The 20,123-nt window shown below is 43.0% G+C and overlaps 1 protein-coding gene across 1 annotated transcript in view; it reads left to right on the top strand.

The window, feature by feature from the left end:
• lrfn5a (leucine rich repeat and fibronectin type III domain containing 5a) overlaps window positions 1-18,055 on the top strand; it is an 80,537-nt gene extending 62,482 nt beyond the window's left edge. The window contains exons 3-10 of the mRNA XM_029138431.3: window positions 1,529-1,752; window positions 2,562-2,690; window positions 2,799-2,979; window positions 3,211-3,366; window positions 3,740-3,999; window positions 4,850-5,317; window positions 15,651-15,924; window positions 16,224-18,055. Of these exons, the coding sequence (XP_028994264.1) occupies window positions 1,556-1,752; window positions 2,562-2,690; window positions 2,799-2,979; window positions 3,211-3,366; window positions 3,740-3,999; window positions 4,850-5,317; window positions 15,651-15,924; window positions 16,224-17,165 (2,607 nt within the window). The 5' untranslated portion in view covers window positions 1,529-1,555 and the 3' untranslated portion in view covers window positions 17,166-18,055. The remainder of the gene's footprint in view (window positions 1-1,528; window positions 1,753-2,561; window positions 2,691-2,798; window positions 2,980-3,210; window positions 3,367-3,739; window positions 4,000-4,849; window positions 5,318-15,650; window positions 15,925-16,223) is intronic.
• The last annotated feature ends 2,068 nt before the right edge of the window (window positions 18,056-20,123 follow it).

Raw genomic sequence — 20,123 nt, 5'->3', positions numbered from 1 at the left:
TTTGAATGAAAAAGAAACCAGTAGAAGTTGTACATTCCTGTTTTAATGACCTCTATTATTTGAATAGCTCTACATTATAATATTTTATACTAACTAAATAAATAAAAATTCCACGTTCAGTCATATTCACAATCCTGACCACCTATGACCTCCTTGGTGCATCTGACACATGTGGAGCCACCTACAGGTCATTGTGGTGTAACACACGCTGTGTGGGGCCAAAGATGACAAGGGGAAACAGCAGAAATGGCAGAAACTAGGAATTTCTGGTTTAGTTCAGAGGCAAGATTTAGAGAAATGCTTGGACATGTAGAAATCACACGACATGGTTTTAACTAGGTGCAGTATTGTACTACTATTGTACTACTGACTAACTAGCACAAGGTTGGCATCCACTTTAACACAGTGTGACAGCCAGTGTGAGGCGGGAATTCAGTTTGCATTATTTCCAGGAATTTATTAGTGTTACTTCTGATGTAGTGTGATCACACAACTGAATCACCTGATGACATAGCCAACAGAAACACTGTAATAAAAAGAACCTGCTTTAATTGGTGTGTTTGCCTTGAAAACACTTTATCCCGCTCCATCGCTTCTCATTCCTGTGGAAACATAAAGGTCAACTGTAGAAAGTGTTTGAAGGTTGGCGGCAGTGAGACGTACTTTCTGAACTGTTTTAGCTCAATAACTCCATCTCATCAAAAACAGTTCATTTTTAATAATTAAAACCTCAACTTTTGTTTCACTCTCATCAAGCTGCTGTGTGTTTGAGTGTGATCCTTTTAATCCCGATTCCTCCACGCCCTTCAAACCCAAATCAAGGTTGTCATTAATGAGCATTTTCTCTCTCCTTGCTTCACCCTGCTCTGTCTTCCTCTCTATATAAATTTTCCTAATTAACTACAGGCACTGCTTCCCACTAATGATGACTGAATATGTGTGTGTATATGCATTAATTTGCTCTAATAAACATCTCCGGTTTGATTAGTAATGTCTGAAAGTTGATGATGATCCAACTCAGAGGCCTTTGAGTCACTCCTGCCTGATCTGGTCATTAAGATTTAAAGCCTCAGAAATTAGACTCACTGCAGTCATCCAGTGTAAAGCTTAAGTGTTTTCCATTGCCTTCGTGTGCACAGCTGAGCAAAGTTTGTCTTTATGCAAGATATAGCTGGACATAGATTGAAGTGCAAGTCATACAGTACTTATCCACGCTGCACTTCCATCCAACCTATAATATTTCACATGCACTTAACTCTCAGTATAACTCTCTGCATTCAGAGTGTCATACAGTTTAGTTGATTTAGAAGTAAGTGCAGTGGGCGTAGCAGCCTACCCAGTGAGCACTGTAAATGCTGTTCCTGGGATGATGCACACAGGTTTTTTTTGTTTTTTTTTATTGCACATTGAAGACGATTAGAAGATATTAGAAAACTTGCTATTAAGTTGTTGCTCATTATTGTGGTGCGTTTTGATGAGTTCCAACAGCATTATTCTGTAACATCCCTAATTGTCTTTTTTGTTTCAGGTGTTGTGTCCAGGAGGGGTGGTAATCATGGAGAGGCTGTTGCTATGTGTGATGCTAGTAGTTGCCATGGCAGTGCGGGCACAAATCTGCCCAAAGCGATGTGTATGTCAGATCCTGTCACCCAACCTGGCAACCCTCTGTGCCAAGAAAGGTCTGCTGTTTGTACCACCCAACATTGACAGGCACACGGTGGAACTACGGCTGGCTGATAACTTTGTCACGAGGTAAAAGATCAACAATGACAGTGTTATGGACACTTTATATACAAAAGAGTGAAGAATCAAGAACTATCACCTTTCTACAGTAGCCTGTTAATATTTTTTGCGTTATATTGTTTCTGATCTGAGGACTGATTATTGATTTAACTTTTAGAACACATAAAAGTAACGTGAAACATATTTATTTAAACTAGTAAAATAAAATGATTATAATATAAATTCTAATAATATGTTTTTTTCTATATAATTTTACTGCTGCTTATCCTAAATTCTAACCAAATAATATCTGATATTATAACTCAATATCAAATGATCCTTAAAACAGCAGAGGCAGATCTATGATGTCATCTGATGACAACACTTTTTTGCCGCAAAGATTATTAGGCCGCTACATGTACGGACAGATCAGCATCACCATGGGTGCTTTTGTGGGCCTATGAGCATATTATCCCCTGGCTCCAGAATCAAACACAAAAAGCACATTCCTTCAGGCTCAGAGTAAGTCATCGGTTTACAGTCAATAGAGCCGCCCAAGGCTGTCTGATAGCATTTCATTATAGCTTCTCTGTTAAATAAGCTGCTCAAAAAGGAAGAACTATCCTAACTAGAGCGTAATTATTTAAAAAAAAATCTTAATGAACATGTTTTTGGTTTTAATAATTCAAAACGTCCACACAGTAATAAAATACTAACAATCAGGCAAGATCTCCTAAAGGAATAGTTAAAATGATATATTGATATATTGTTCTGCAGCTCTTTATCCTGGATTGAGTTTGTGCGCTTGTTTAATTTAACATTTGTTTCTGTGTTAATAGTGTTAAAAGGAAAGACTTTGCAAACATGACACGGCTGGTGGACTTAACGCTATCCAGAAACACCATCTCCTTCATTACGCCTCATGCCTTTGCTGATCTGGAAAACCTCAGAGCCCTACATCTCAACAGGTTTGAATATCCAGTCTGAGCTGAGTACAGTTCTGTTGTACGGCTTTACATCCACAGCTGCCAGCTTTGGATGCTGAAAATGATTTGTGTTTGTACAACCCCTCACAGCAACCGGCTGACAAGAATAGGCAATGATACGTTCAGTGGGATGTCAAAACTTCACCACCTCATTCTGAACAACAACCAGCTGGTGATGATCCACCAGGGAGCATTCAATGACCTGCTGGCGCTGGAAGAATTGGACCTCAGTTACAATAACTTGGACTCAATTCCATGGGAGGCCATCCAGGTTAGAACCTGCAGCAGCATTTGAAATGTGTTTGGCTTGAGTCCTGTGAAAGAGGCTTTCATGAGGCGTCTGTTAAGCAGCTTGCTACAAGGGAATCTGAATGTTAGAATCACCTACTGTATTACATGGTTGCGTATCAGGCTCTGTGGGATGACTTACATTAAATGCTGTCTAAAACACTTTGGTTCCTGCAAATGATAATGAGGCTCTGTTTTTTTGTCGTTCCTGCAGAAAATGATCAGCCTTCATACGCTGAGTTTAGATCACAACATGCTCGACTTCATTCCGGAGGGAACTTTTTCTCTTCTACAGAAGCTCAACCGACTTGACGTCACATCTAATAAACTCCAAAAGCTGCCGCCGGATCCTCTTTTTCAGCGAGCACAGGTTCAGTTTGGATGAATGAATTCCTCAAGCACATAGTGTAGGACACAACAACGCAAAGGATGGCTCCTGTCATAATATATAATAAGTTAAGCTACTAGGGGTCATGTAATGTCTTCTTTCTGTTAAAAATGGTTCAAGTAAGGCAAAAATTATTTATATTCAACACACATATCAAGAGCAATAAACTGTTTGTTGGATTTAAAACAGTTCAAGCTTTTTCTTGTTAAACCTTTACTAAATTATGAATTTCATTCATAATTTTGCTTTTGCTTTTACTTCAACAAATGTGTAACATGTGGAAACTGGTTAAGACTGAAATGAGTGAATAGGTCGAGTTGGGTGTCAGTTTTAATGCAGTGGTTGTTTCACACAGGTTCTGGCAACTTCAGGGGTCCTGACCTCTTCTGCTTTTGCCCTGTCATTTGGGGGGAATCCTCTCCACTGTAACTGTGAGTTACTGTGGCTGCGACGGCTCAACAGAGAGGACGACCTAGAGACATGTGCCTCGCCCCACCACCTCTCCGGGCGCTACTTTTGGTCCATCCCCGAGGAGGAGTTCTTGTGTGAACCGCCCCTCATCACCAGATACTCCCATGAGATGAGGGTGCTGGAAGGACAAAGAGTCGCACTCAGGTAAGTGCAAACTGTAAATATGTCGCCATCACTGTGCTTCTCTGCACCCTGATCCACGTAACCCACAGAAAAACATGCTAAAATTATGTTCCCAAGCCACTCAAGAATACACGAGATGCCCAACTTTTCAGTGAAGCACAAAACAGGGACATCACGCTAAAACTTTAAGGATAAAACTAAATCAAGACAACAACAGGTCTTAGAGATGATGATTACTTCATTTGCATATATATTGGTCACACACTTCAAAACATGATAGATGTTATGCTTTCAAACATGGAAATATGATGAGGATGAGAAAGAGAAACGAAGAGGAAGAGGAAAGAAATCAATGAGCTGCTATTCTTGTTCTTTGTGTCTTTAGCTTCCTGCAGAAAGTATAAATAGAGATCAGTACAGGGTCAAATCATTTAACATCTGCAGCTGTTTATTGCATAGAACTGCTAATAAAAGCTTCAAAAAGCCAAGACACACTGTATCTAAAGACTGAGCCTGTGTTTTCTATCATATCCTATACCACACCACAAAAGAACTGAAATCTGTCATTATTAAGAGGGATTTTCTTCAGATGTTTAGAATTCAACTCTTTATTTGCATATTATTGATTAATTAATTTTTTATAAGGCTCACAGGGTGCTAGATCCAGCTAGATTGTCAGCAATAATGAAAACAAAATCATTATTTTTCCAGGCGTTTGTAATAATGCAGTTACCCTAATGTTACGGCCTGGAGGGACAAGACAGGGACTTTAGGGAAACCCCCCCAGGAGTGCTTTGCTTTTATTGTACAGGTGACCTCATTCTGTCTAGCTCCTAACATTTTCCTCTGTACTGGCTGTCACTTCTTAAAGGTGTAAGGCGAGAGGTGATCCAGAGCCAGCAATCCACTGGATCTCCCCTGAGGGCAAACTGGTGTCCAACTCCTCCAGGACGCTGGTTTACAACAACGGGACTCTAGACATTCTCATCAGCACCGTGAAAGACACCGGCTCCTTCACCTGCATCTCATCCAACCCCGCTGGTGAAGCCCACCAGACTGTAGAACTGGTGATCATAAAACTCCCCCACATTTCCAACAACACCAACAACATCCAAGAGCCCGACCCGGGATCGTCTGACATATCCACGTCAACCCGCGGCGGGGCCAGCGGCAGCAATGTCACGGGTGACGTGAAAAGCGGAGCGGACAAGAGGGTGGTGACGGCCGAAGCCACGTCGTCAACTGCACTGATCAAGTTCAACTTCCAGAGGAATATTCCCGGCATCAGGATGTTCCAGATACAGTACAACGGAAGCCAGGATGACTCGCTGGTCTATAGGTAAGACCCACTCACACCACTTACACAGTGGAAACTGAATCATGATATGACCAGGGTGGAGGTAGAGAGTTACCACCGTCTGAGCTACAAAGTTTAGATTACAGTAGATTAAGTGCAATTTTAATGATGCTGTGGTCGCAGAAACTGGAGAGGATGTATACACAACTAAAGAACTCAAGGTTCTGGAGGGCACTACAACAACACTACAAGGGTACAAGGGCCTTTTGAGGGCTCTGTGAGGGAGCTGGGAGAACACTACACGTTGCAAGAGTGCTTCAGTGCTACAGTACTGTCTAATTAAGGACAGGCTACATAAAGAAGAACTGGGTTGTTGATCAAATTGTTGATCAAAGTGTTAAATCTGACAGATATGTACTGTAGAAACTTTGCATTGTGTTTTTGTTGTCATTATCTGACATCTATACAGAATTGATCATGTTAGTTCAAGTTCAGGGTCCTTCGTCAAAGCCGTACAAACAGTGCAGCTCACTGCAGCCTGCTGAGTCATTAGAGCCGTGACAGGGAGCTGTGTTAGTCCGCCTTGACTTCTGCCGTTTGCTCAGGTTTGCATGTATTAGATGGATCTCACAGGGAATGATTGTTATTTGAGCTAAATATTTACTCTGGTGAATTGGGGTAAAGGAGATGAACAAACACAGAGCTTAGGCAGGGAAATCTTCCAGGTTTATCTGGCTTCCATATCACTGCCAACAGAAGCAGTGAGGTGGGGCAGCGTTGGGACGGGCTGTCGGGGTCACACTGACAACTGAAGTTCATCTATTACAGCATTTGTCTCTATGTGAATGCACTAATTAACAGTATAAGAGTGAGCTGACATTATCTGGTGTATATATTATTGTTACATAATTCATAATGCACTTAACCTCCTTCAGAGGCTCCATCATGGAGAGATGGCGCCGATGGGATTTACAGCTGTCTGTCTTGTAAAGATAATGCCATGCCTTCCTCCCGCTCTCACTCTCTCCCTTCGCTCACATTCAAGCATTTGTTAGACTTTTATCCTACAAAAGCCCCCTTTTATACATCCAGCCTGAGACTTTAAAGTAAACATTGGAAAGCATTAAGTTTGAGAGCATGACAGCCACAAAGCAAACAGCTTCCTGTGGGGGCACGGAGGAGGAGTGATTAGACAACTTTTCACCACCCACCCTAATCGTTTCTCTCTCTGTCTTGTCAGTCAGACTCTGTCTGTCTTTTCTTCCTTTTATCCCACGTTCTTTCTCTGACTCTCCCTTCCTCTTTTCTTTTTTTTTTCAATTTTAAACGCTAAAGTCATTTGTGTGTCTCTTTCTCTTGTCTTTAGATAGCGGATTGATTTCCGTTCAACACATCTGCAGGCAGAAAGCAGCAGCACATTGATTTTGCTTTTTTCATTAGCCAAACGCTGAGGAGAAAAAGACGAGGGGTGGAGAAAAAAGACAACGAAGAAGTGGGATAAAACCAAAAGCAGAAAATGTAGAGAGGGAAGGTGGTGAGAGAATGGCAGATAAGACTTGTTCCATTGTTAAAAACATACTCATTACAATTTCATGTTCAGTTGGAACTTATTGATTTGCTTAACAGTGAAAGTTCTACTGTACCATTCACTCCCCACCTGCTCAACATAATCCTGTGTTGCCTACAATCTGAATTTCATATTTGCCAAGGGATGGATAAGTAAGCGGCAGCTTAAAAACCTGCCTTGATGTTGTGCAGTATATGGAGGGTGAAAGCTAAAGTACTGGTGGTGCATCGATTCCTGCAGGAAAGCCCCACCCATTGCTCCTTCCACAGAGTGGTCAGGGCCACTCCTGGACCTGACAAGGATCCAGTGTCTTGTTCAAGGACACTTGAGACAGACAGTGTTTACTGATACAGTGCTGGTGTCTTTCCGCCAGATCGTCTGATTAAGTATTGTGTTTCTATTTTGAGCCGGGATCGTTGTTCAGTCGGTCAAAGAGCAAACTGGCAAAGAAACAGGATTGAGACTTTTATTTAGTGTAATAGGTCAATGATGAATTTCTTAATAATTACCATGGACTGTGGTTGAACCTAACTATGATAGATTAACTGTTGATGGAATATTCAAATGCATTCATTTCATTATACCAGTAACTACCAGTAACGGTGATAGTCTGCTATGACCCACTACCTTCAGAGTGACAGTGGAGCCATCCATCCATCCATTTTCTACTGCTTAGTCCCATGCAGGTTCAGGGTGGTGCTGGAGCCTTTTCCAGCTATCTACAGGCGAGAAGCAGGGTACACCCTGGACAGGTCGCCCAGTCCATCGCAGGGCTGACAGTGGAGCATTAAATACAAATGGAGGTGGAGTAAACCTGAGATGTTTACAGCTGTGGAGGCAGCAAAACTGCCAGCATGGACTCGTAACACCAGCACCACTTAGTTATTCTGCAGCAGGTGCCAGACGTGAACCAGACTGAACTGAGCCATGAGGGAGGAGATGGATCAAACTTTAGTCATGCAGCACAATGGGAACAGGACGGAGCACAGAGTTATGCATAGTACACTAGCATAGTGGCAGCATTAAAGACTGGTGGGTGTAAGCAGTGTCAAGCCTTCACCCCTTGCCTATATTTTATACAGTTATATAGATTTCATCTTGAATGTGTATATTTTACCCTGTCTTTCAAAGGCACTTAAGCCATTCTTATAGTCCTTATCAAAGCTTTTGCTGTTAAGCCCTGATTTCAGGGTCAGATCAGTGGAAAGCTGATGTCAATGAAATAAAATGCTGACCTTTTACACGTGAGCTATTATGGCAGCTACTGTACCTTCACATGCAGGGTTTGGCCTTTACACCGCACTGTTTTATTGAGCAATTCTCAGCTGTGTCACTGACACTGGCAACATCCATCACCAGCATCAACAACAGAAGAGAACATGCTTTTATTCAGCACAGATTTGATGGAATAAATGATACTTATGGAGTCATAAGACTCATAGAGATGATGAAATTTAGAAAATATATTGAATTCATCACTTAATTTGAGTCATTAGCATAAATTTTAGTCTCAAGTCAAATGGAACAATTACAGTAAATATCTTTTCAGAATCTGAACAATATATTTTTATATTTCAGTGAAATAATCGGCTTTGGCTGACTTGTATACTGTACAGTTTAAACATGTACAGTGTTTGCAGCCTCACTGACAATGAAGGAAAACAGTCTGTTTATCAGACAAATATTAACACACCAGCCTTAAATAGAGCATCTGCTGAGTCCGAGCAGTCCAACATTTACCAATAGACACAAACCTTTGCACCGCAAAGATCCCATTCTCTGTTTTCCAGTCCTCATCTACTCTGCCTGTTGTTTTGTTTGCTTTTGAATTTCCTTTTTTTTCTGCAGTCATTTTCCACTCCAACAGATGCATCGAGCTACAGGGGCTGGTTGCCATTTACCAAAAAAACTACACATCAAGCAAATTGTGTGGCAAGCTTTTTATGAGGCTACACAACAGGGAGTGGGGGATGAATCCAGGCTTTTAAAAAGGCCTCCTCTCCTCTCTCGCTCACTTGCAGGAAGTAGTTTATCCTTGCCTGTGGTCCCAGAGGCACAGGTATAACACCTAGCTCAGCTGTGCTTAAGGCATAAAAAAACATCTACCTTTATCTCACAATAATGTTCCACTTCTGACTTTATAGCTCCATAAACACAGTCGCAGTTATAACATAACACTATCATAGTTGTAAGTAGTCTATGGGGTTTTAAATGTGGACACAGTACAGAGGGAGCTGCTAACACATTAAGGAGGGTCCTGAAGGAAAGGAGGAGCCGGAACGCTGGGAAGGAACAGAGGTACAACAATAGAAAAGAAAGCAGGAGAACAAGTTGAAAGGTATAAAAATAACAACGAGTTTAAGACAAAAGGAAGGAATGAAAAAGTGTGACGGGAATACAGTAATTACAAAGAAAAAGACAAAATACAATGTGTGGGAGAGGAAAAACAGCAGAGTCAACAGCAAAGAAGATATTACAGTATTAAAAGTGTACAGAGTGGAAAAAGGCAACCATAGCATAAAGTGGAGATGTAGATGAGTCAGCTAAAGGGAGGAATGGAGCTGAGCTGGGCAGATGGAGGTCTACACCCTGCTACAGAGATGTGCTGAAATGTCTTCCCCACATCTGGGGCAGCGTTTGCTGTGCGGCACTTTGGCGTCTACTCTGCTCGGCTGGTTCGCACCGAGCTCAGCAGTAACGAGCTGCAGCTCAGTGTGGAGCTGCTTTCATTCTGTTTCCAATTAGAAGTTGACAAAAGTCATCATGGGTTCACGCTGGTAGAGGAGCTTCCATTCAGAGACGACAACAGACGAGAATGGTTTACTGATTATTTAGAAAGAGCACCAATTATGTGTAATGCGTATAAATCTATGGCAGCTCAACAAGCAGCATGTACTAGGCTACGTCATATTGTTAAGGACAGTTTTGCTTTTTAAAGAGCCTTATATATATTCTATATACTCCTCTTCATTAATGGTTTACAGTATGTTTGTTTTTATTAGTCCACCCCCAGTCCCTCTATCAGTAGGACACCCCTCACAGACCTAAGTGGATTGTAGAGTAATTTAGCTGGGAAGCAAGGCACGGGGGTTCACAGAGCCAGGTTCCAGATTAGCTCTGCCACCCATCTACTACCCCCCACCACCCCCAGTGAGAATCAGGCAAGCCAAACCCACGCTACCCAGGGCATCACAAGCATCACAGCCAGAACCACCCTCCCTCCTCCGTCACACTTGCACATTCTTTTACTCACGCTTGTTCATGCTCGCCCTGTGGGGACCTCCGCTCAAACCTATACACGTGTGTTGTTATGCAGGGAGGCCCAACCCCAGATTGACTCTTGCTCGTGTGAGGCCATGTACAGTAGTAGATCCAGTAGGCACAATAGGTTGTTGCCATAGTAACAGTACTACTAAATGTTATAATCGTGGTGTATTTAGCCTCAGATCGGGTTGCCAGTTTGAGAATAATATCGCTAGTTTGCCATTAAACCGAAGGCACCTCTCTTATTGTTATTTATAATAATCACATTTTCACAGCACTAAAGTAGCATAAAACCAATCAAAGTGGTAATACAGATCAGAAATAAACCATACATCCTTTATTTGTCATATGTCACGCTTGTTACAATGTCATAATGGAATTCATCCTCTGCATTTAATCCATTACTAGATGAAGACAATGGCAGCACAATATGTGGACATTTTTCTTTATTATCCTATTCTATTAAAATATAAATGTAGACCAACCAGTTTTATATATTTGGTGTTTGGTGTAAACTTCTAAATGTAATTATTTACCCATTAGATATAATAAATGTACTATTTTGACTTGGTTGCTGAATGAAATGGATGGGAGGTGTTTGCAAAGCCCACCTGGCCTGGGTTTCACCTCCGACTACAAGCTGTGTGGGTACTTGCTAAGCATTAGCTGTGGCATCAGGGGCATTTTGTATGGCAGAGATAAGAAGTTAGCTTCTGCCTTGGAGACCCAGGCCTATTAGCATGGCACTGTGCCATCTGCTGTGTAAGCCACTTGTGTTGGGGTCACCAGGAGAAGAACACCCATTAATCCCCTTCACTTTGTTCTTAGAAACCAGTTTGTAACTGGTCTGGCTGTGCTTCAAAGAACGCTGTGTAGCAACGAATGAGTTTATGCTAATAGAGTGGTGATTTCTGTTTAGTTATAAAAATGAACATTACAAGCAGTCATAAAGTGGAATTTGCTGTTCAAAGTTTACATTATATAATGGAAAAGAATCATGTAAGAGTGCAAAGAAAAGTTTGTTAAAACCTATAACTGCTTTCGCAGGCGCTTCTGTTGGCTTATCCACCAAAGTTTCCCACTTTTTAGGCTATTTAATTTGGACTAGCTTGCATTGCAGTAGCATGGGAGGCTTTTGCCAGGAGCACTGAAAACCATTTTCTGAAATAATTGGACAACCTACTTTTAGATATATGTGACCCACATTCTTGTCTTTCCCTATTTGCGCAACACGACTGTGCAATTTTACTTTTTTGTCTGTTCAGATGTTTCAAGTGGCCGGCTACTTACTGCAATGCCATGCAGTCTATTAATATTAGCGATCAGGTGCATGGCGTCTTATTGTTGTTATTCTCTAAAGCACGTGTCACTGTGTCCCTGATAAGACATTGAGAGATCCATTCTAAGGGCTGATTTTTAAAGCTCACCCTTGAATTTTTTAATATCTCATGAGCAAATCATCCCACGCCCCTGCAAACCTACATTAGATCCTGATGATGATTAAACATAAATCAGCAGCACAGCAAAGGAAACACATTTCTTGCTTACTTAATTATGCTCTGGTTGCAGCATGTAAACAAAACAGCTGTGTCAGCGATCAATTCATGCCGGGGGTGTGTTGTGGTATTGACAGAATGTTCTGCTGTTGCTTTCTTTTACTTCAAGCTAATTAATTCTTTGTAGACTTTCTAAAATTAGATCAGCATATTGCACTTCCTGAATTCACACTGGTTAGCACAGAGAAAATCCCAATTAATGCAGCAGTGACAGCTGGCTGCATTACAACTTACTGCTACTTTATAATGGTCATGCATAGGTGGTACAGTATAGTATATGTCACATATTTCAGCATGGAAGTGTAAACTGTAAAAGCTAGGCATTAGTTGCAAGATATGATTCTCTCAGACAAAATAATCCAAAAATGCAGAAACAGAAAACAAAGAATGTTGGACATCTGCATACTCATTAATGCCATCCCGCAGTGAAGCTATTAATGAGATGGCTCAACACAGGAAGTTGTTCGTCCAGTGTGTCACACATGATTTGAGCAGACTCTGCTGCTTGAAGATCACAGCTCGGTTGACCCTTCATCACACAGTCTTAGCTTGACCCGAAAGCTCTGTTCCTTTGTGTTGAATCACTACAGCAAATGATTTCCCCCCCTCTTCCAATAATGCATCTTTGTGACCTGTGGGCTTTGTCCAGTATTGAATCAAGTGAAATAGAACAATCTGGTATGATTGTTCAGTGTTATTTGCGTGGAAGCTATCATTTGTCTTGAGAGAAAAAGCTGAGAGCAGCTAATTGACATGAACATTGGCCTCCTGGCTTCGTCTCGGCTGGACTGAGAAAAGCTAGAGTTAGCACACACACACAAAGACTCGCATGTGCTCCCGTCCATGGAAACAGTGGGAGCTCTGTTTTGACCAGCATGCAAGGCTGTATCAGTGACAAAGTTGGAGGAAGGCCAGACACAATGACAGCCACTGGCAACAGGAGGCTGCAGCGATGGAAGACGCGCACACATCGATACTGCTACAAACACACATAAACATAAGTACACACATATATCCTCATAGAGTAGCATGCACATAGACATTTTATCTTGTGTAATGAAAATGTAATGAACCCAGAAACACACACACACACACACACACACACACACACACACACACACACACACACACACACACACACTCGCAGATGCCCTGGGCTGAGGGCTTGGCACAGCAGAGTAGATAGATTAGTGTAATAGTCTCAGCCAAGGCAATCATCTGCCCACTGTAGGGCTTCAGATACTGGCAGCAAGATCCAGCTCAGACACAAAGAAATTAGCCACAATGAATGAGTCCGTTTGGATGAGATCACAATGCTAACGGCATAACAAAGTCAAGAAAGGAAGCCCACTCACTTGCATGTAAGTGCATTGGAACATGGTCTAAACAGAGCAAGTCTCCATTGTTCTTTGTGTCTGTGACTTAGAAATGATGACAGCTGGGTCATGGTTACACCTCTATTATATGAGTGTACTACGAAACGTTAGCTTCGATAGATCCTGTTAGATGTGAATCCAGGAGTGTCATAGTTGATGGTCTCTCACAAGCAATAAGTTTTAAGGTGAAAGACACAGACTGTAATTTATTCATGTGGATGTGATGAAGCAGCACACACAGCCTGAAGCCATGCAAATAAATGGTACCATTCATAGATTTTCTACCAAAACCTTAAAGTCAACACAGAGGCATTTGATTTGAGCTTTGTAACTATAAAAACAATAAATACTGTAAATATGTGGACACAGATAATATTCAATAGCAGTGGTACATATGATTCTCCTTATCTTTACCAAACATATGCAGCATCTAAATCATCTATATACTGGATAAACATGTTGTTGTTGCTTGAAGCAACAACACAAGTTATTGCTCAGCTCTCACTCTTATATACAGTTGGGTTTATGACGCGTTCTACGCTAACGTTACAGGTACAGTAGCTCTTTCTGTGCAGCTGCTGCCGCTCTGCAGATAATGGAAACACATTTGTTTGCCTTGGTTGCCAGGTTTGCTCTTTTTTCTTCCTCCAGGTGCTACTGCAGCGCTGTAAGCTGGAGGAAGACGATGGAGCATTTACAACACATCCACGTTACATTCACCAACCACAAACACACACAGCTGCATGCCACCAGCTGGTGTTGCTGCGAAACTAGAGGCCTTGATGATATTTTAGCCATGTAGTTTCAGACGATGCTACCAATTCCAGCAGAATAGACCGGTTTACCCACGCTGTGTATGCGACTGCCTTCCACTTATTATCACTGCAGCTGTCTCCTCGTTTTATCAACTCCTGTGATGCTAAAGCAGTAATTCTAAGGTCTGGATGTTATGGACTTCAAACAGATCCCATTCAAACCACAGGCACTTACATTAAAGGGCAACTCCATCAGAGATTACTTTCAATATACATGAACCTGCAGAGTGCAGGTGAATATTATGCTTGTGTTATTATTATCCATTAAGACTCCAAACTAGGAGTCTAGGAAATGATATAATGTATGTCTTTATAGATATTTTTTCACAGTACACATTTCTAATAATGATTCATTTAGTTTGTTTTCTTACTTGTAAGATGAGTACATTAAGCTTTCAGACACTAATACAAGCTGATGCTGGTTCTAGATCAGCAAAGAGTTGGTCCCGGTGTTTGTGGCCAGTTGGCCAGAACAGTTTCTTTCGATGTCAGAATGTGAGAAATGAAGCTCTGGCTAATGAGTTCTGGAGCTGGCTCTGTGTAAAGGGGCAGAGGGTCTGTGGACGGAATATCCAGATCTGTGATAATTAAAATTCAAAAAGCATTTAGGGTCAAGACATGTTTTAATAATCAGATTCATATTTAGAACTTTTGCAGTATAAATGCATACAGCACTACACAGACATCCACCATGGATGAGTCACTTACTAGTGGTGATGACCGTGTTTGGGCTGGAAGTAAAATGATGAACCACAATGTGGAGGACCCACAGACTTTACACTGACACACCACAGCTTTGCTAATGTGACACATTAACACACACACACACACACACACACACACACACACACACACACACACACACACTGCAGGAATAACAAGGACTGTTTTTGTGAGTTTGCATGTGTCCAGTGACATTCACACCAACCATTAACCAGCACAGAATATCAATCTGTGTGTGTGTGTGTGTGTGTGTGTGTGTGTGTGTGTGTGTGTGTGTGTGTGTGTGTGTGTGTGTGTGTGTGTGTGTGTGTGTGTGTGCGTGTGTGTTCACCATTATAGCAACACTTGTGGTCAGCCAGCATATATATGGTCCTATTAGTATTCATGGGGTCATAGATGCTCTTGCTCCACCTCACACATGCGTACAGTGGTGAGGTGTTCCTCCACTGAGGGCTCGCTAATGACCTCACGCTACAGTCGTTCCATCAGTCCTAATACTACGCATTAAACCTTAACATTTCTACTAACCTTCACTTAACTCCAACTTTAAACCAGATGCTGAACCTGGCCAAAGTAGCCCTCTGCTGCTCTTAGAGCACACGAGAGGCTGCGAGGCGTGAACCCGCTGCCCTCTTTGGTTTTAATGAGGAATTTCATTATCATTTTAATGAGGGAACCCAGGAAAGCTGACGAGACGTTTTAAGACAAGTGAAGGACAAATGTGCAAATCCTGTCGTCAGTGTGACAAGTGTCCAGTGAAGAATAACCAGCTTGTGATTGACTGGACACAATTTCCATTTGATATTTCATTTTAAAACACAAAGAACATGTTGTGCTGTAGTTGGAACGCAGAGACTCTCACTGATGACTTCTCATTTTATACACAGTAGAGGTCAGCTTGTTCATTCGTCATTGTCCCTTCTTCAGTCTTGTATTATTTTCCACTTTGTTTATTTGTCCTATTTCAATAATAGGACAATAATAATGCTTTTTTTGTACAAAAAAAAATCTCCAAAAAGTTTTTCTTCATGAGAATGCAGAGAAACATTTACAATCTGTATGCACCCTCCTCAGAATGATCCCCCCATCTAGCAAGAACTTCCTGGTCAACAACCTGGCGGCGGGCACCCAGTACGACCTCTGCGTGCTGGCCATCTACGATGATGTCATCACCTCGCTGACGGCAACGCGCGTTGTCGGCTGTGTGCAGTTCAGCACGGAGTCGGAGTACATGAGGTGTCACTTTATGCAGTCGCAGTTCCTCGGCGGGACCATGATCATCATCATTGGAGGGATAATAGTGGCCTCGGTGCTCGTTTTCATCATCATCCTGATGATACGGTACAAGGTGGGTCTCTTTGTCCAGACAGACGGAATTAAAAGACGGGCCTTTTCATTATGTGGGAAGATATTCACACGGCAGCCATATACTGACTCATTATTTTTTAGTGTTGCAGTGCTGTCTAGGTGCCCCCACATAGACATACATTATGACAAATACTCACAGTAGCACTTACACAATAAACATCATTTAGTGTATTCATCAAAAAAACTGAACTGTGTGTTGACGGCCTCTATAATCCAAACAGCTTTTGTACTGTGGATTAAAAGAACAAGTCCTTCCTCTCTGCTCCTGTCTCTCCTCAGGTGTGTAACTCTGGCGAGGGCGGTAAAGGCGTCTCACTGTCAATGACCAACGTCCACTCGCAGACCAATGGGCAGCAGTCGCAGGGCTGCTCCGTGACTCCCAGCGCCTCCAAGCACGGCTCCGTCGGATTAGACGACCTCTCAGGGGGCGCGAAGAAACGGAGCGGAGCAGCAGCAGGAGGAGGAGGAGGAGGAGGTGTGGGCAAGGACACGATGACTCAGTCATCCGAGTCATCGCTGCCTGACTGCTCCACGGCTACGTCGGTTCTCAGCCAGTCCTGGACGGGAAGAAGCCCAACAGCTGGAACCGAGGATCGAGTGAGTGAGGACAGAGCCCAAGCTGTCGTGCTGTCGCCCAGCGCCGCCAAGCCCAAGAGGAAGCCCGCTCCCGGTAAGCCGGGCTCAGTGTGCTCCAACGCGTCGGCTCCCTATGAGAACCTCCCCTCCTCCTCCTCTCGCCCTCCTTCCGTGTCTTCCTCCACCGCCTCCTCCGCCCTGCTCCCTTCTTCCAACCCTTTGGAAAACCTCAACACCAACCGCAACAACTCCACCTGTCTCAACCAAACGCCACCTCCGCTGGCCCCGCCCCCTTTCTCCAGCCCTCTGGCCACGCCCAGCCCCGTCCCCTCCATCCGATTCAGAGAGACCCCCATCCTGCGCCGGGCTCCTTGCACCGCGTCCTCCTCCGCCTCCACCAAGTACCAGACTCTCCCCACAGAGGAGGGAGGAAGGAGCCGGGCCAGGAGGAGGTACTCGTTGAGTGAAGGAGGCTCTAAGACTCACTCGTCCCATCTGAGAGGAGGGGGAGCGCCAAAATTAGGGCGCATAATGCGGAACAAAAGGAGCCAATCAATGAGCGGGATGCTGCTCCATAAAGACAATGAGGAAGACTCAGAAAAAGGCCGCTGTGATTCAGACTGGATCCTAGAAAGCACGGTTTGAACCAGGACGTTAAAGAAACTGGTTTATTCATTATCGTTTCTCTTTTGTATGAGGCCACGTCTGAGGCTGTGTGTGTGTGTGTGTGTGTGTGCGTTAGAATGTGTGTTTCCGGTGTGTACGCGTGTTGATGTTAGTAGAGCGCCTGCCTGACTTGGAGTGCGTCCTGTAAACATAAACCATTTTTATTTTTTCATTTTTCATAACTTTTTCTCCACAACCTTTTGTATTCAGTTTACACGGTATCTGTTTTACAGCAGGTGGAATGATTTGCCTTGTCTCGTAGCGTCCGAGTGGTCTCGTCGGTTCCACTTTATAGCACAAATGAAAACAAGACAGCCGGCTCGCCACGTCATTTCCTGAGTCACACTCACCGAATCTGAGAACACCACAAAATGGGGATTATTACAGGAAAAAAAAGGATAATGTGAAAAAAAACAATACAAAACTGAACAAAACACCACTGTTATCAATCACACACCCACAGTAAATCTGTGTCCATAACCGTGGCAAGAGAATAGCAGTCTGTGCCTTCTTTTGCAGTAACAGACCTTCTGACAGATGATCTTACCAGACTTTGGACTCCACTACAGCTCCACGACTGAGAGACGGGGTGACCAGAGGAAGAGCGCGTTCACACATAGCCTTTTACCTACTGAGGAGTGCAGATGCAGACACGAACTGGGACGACAACAGCAAACTGAGAGAAACTCTAAAGGACCTCTAATGAAATTGCTATTTTTTAATGGGAAGAACAAACAAAAAGATAAAAATCTCGTGAGCTTTTCACTGCAGCCTGTGTGGGTCACAAGCTTCGGATTCTGTACAGAAGAAGACAACATGTACTGTGTTGTTATGTTGTGTAAAATAAAAATGGATAAAAACAACTGGAACCGGTTTCTCCTGCGTCGATACGTCTTCAGACCTCCTTGTCAGACGTGGGCGGTTCTGCTCTGAGTCCCACGTCTTCCTGAATGAGGGAAACACCCACTGGCCACTTTATTACTGTAGGTTCTGCTGTGAATCATACTTTTATAGAATTGAAATGACCCGAATAATTGGTAACATAGAATTAAAGGCAGAGTTGCTGCACTGAACCACATTAGACTATACTGCTGTTCCTAATAAAGTGAACAGTGTGCTTGTTAAGGGATGAGGCGTCAATTACCCCATGTGGGTTTATGCCTTCACTGTGTCACTGTGTTTTTCCACGAGGTGACATGTCTGTGCCAGATGCAACTCATTTCCACCAGATGTTCCTGACACATCACAAACATTGTGTTAATTTGAGTCAGAAAATAAACTGAACATGGAAAAACACATTAAAATCCTTTCTTTTTAAAACCTATTGAGTAACGCAATAATGCAGGTGGAATAAAAGCTTAACAGCAGGACATCAGCTCTATAAGCGCCCACCCTCCTACACAAGTCGCTGCTGCAGTAACAGACTCGCTGTGGAAGAGAGCTGCTTCTCACCCCAGCGAACGGAACTACTTTTACATGTATATTATTTGATACATTTAAACAAACCTGTCATGGACATGTTGGTTTTTGAATGAATTCTATTTGTGATTTCCAAAAATCAACGCTAAAATCATGAAAGCACTGTTTACAGCTGGTGTCTGAGCTGGTTCCACCCTCTTGTCATGTTCAGCTCATAGATTTCTGGTTGTCTCTCTTTACACAGACCTGACTCTCAAGCACAGATCTTCAGTCCTGAGATGAGGTTGGATGAGAAGCTTAACACATCGTCTCTGCTGTGTCTTTGGGGTCAATGGGGGTCGGAGCTTCACCTTTACACCAGCAAACAGCTGAATCTGACCACATCCATTAAACCTGTTTATTAATCCTTTCCCCTCTCACCTCTGCCCACAGTAAACCTCAAACCAGCTAAAAGCTGCCTTCACAGACCAGAGGGCAACCTGGGGCCCACGGCCAGTACGGCTGAAGTCACAATGTGTTAACATCACTGCAGGAAATTGATTTGCTTTGCAATTAAATTACTGAAGATTCTTTGACGTGAAGCAGATCTGACAGGCGGTGGATGGACGTTCTCACTTCAATTACCAAACATTGCTGTTTTAATGAGGTAAATTGAATTGACTGAAGCGGCGATGGATCCTCGCTGACCTTTCTGAGAAGATGTGAGTGTTTATTCTGTGTTTCTGGGCTCCTGCGGGGCCTTCGGCTGAAGTCACATGTTACAATCTGGCAAACTTGTTTAATTAAACAGAGTGAGCTTCAAATCCCAACTCCAGCGGGATTAAAGGCGCATCCACCCCCTGCTGCCGTGCTCCGCTATCACATTCAGGTCCTCTTCTGGGTTTTACATTTCAATAGCTGATGATGGCGGCAGTCATGAGGTGAATGTTTAAACAGGCACCCGAGTCACTGGAGAGTAATACAAGAAGACGAGAGGGGAAACAAGTTCCTCCCAACGATTCTCATTGTTTTGTTGGACTGAGACATGAGCTCACACACTTTCCAGCGTCCTCTCTTGTGCCTCCATCACTGACCTTGTAATGTTTTTCTTAAGCTGGTACTAGTAAGAGGCTTTACTAGTGAATATCCCCACCACAGGCTTCTTTCTCCTTTTTTCTTCTCTTTCGTTACCTCTTGCTTCCCGTCTCCCTCCTTCCACCTCGTTTTTAACGTCTCTTTTATATCTTTAAGGGTTTAGCAGCGGCTCCTGGACGGCTCTGAGTGATAGTTTGTGCAACAGTAGAAGCTTAAAATCATAATCTGTGCCAATTACTCTGCATTTCAGAACGCACTCTGAAAAAAGGTGCACAGCTAATGAATAAAGTTTGGTTGAGACTCCAGAGGGATGTAATCTGTGGCTGGGTAGGAGAACGCTGAGGGGAGCCACATGCCACATGTCTGTGAGTGACGGTTACATATGCAGAGCACATAAACCCTTTGAAAGTCTAATGTTTAATATTATGAGCACAGTAAAGGAGG

The sequence above is a fragment of the Betta splendens genome, chromosome 22 (genome assembly GCF_900634795.4).
Source record: "Betta splendens chromosome 22, fBetSpl5.4, whole genome shotgun sequence".
Classification (NCBI taxonomy): Eukaryota; Metazoa; Chordata; class Actinopteri; order Anabantiformes; family Osphronemidae; genus Betta; species Betta splendens.
This window is presented reverse-complemented; position numbering and strand designations above follow the sequence as displayed.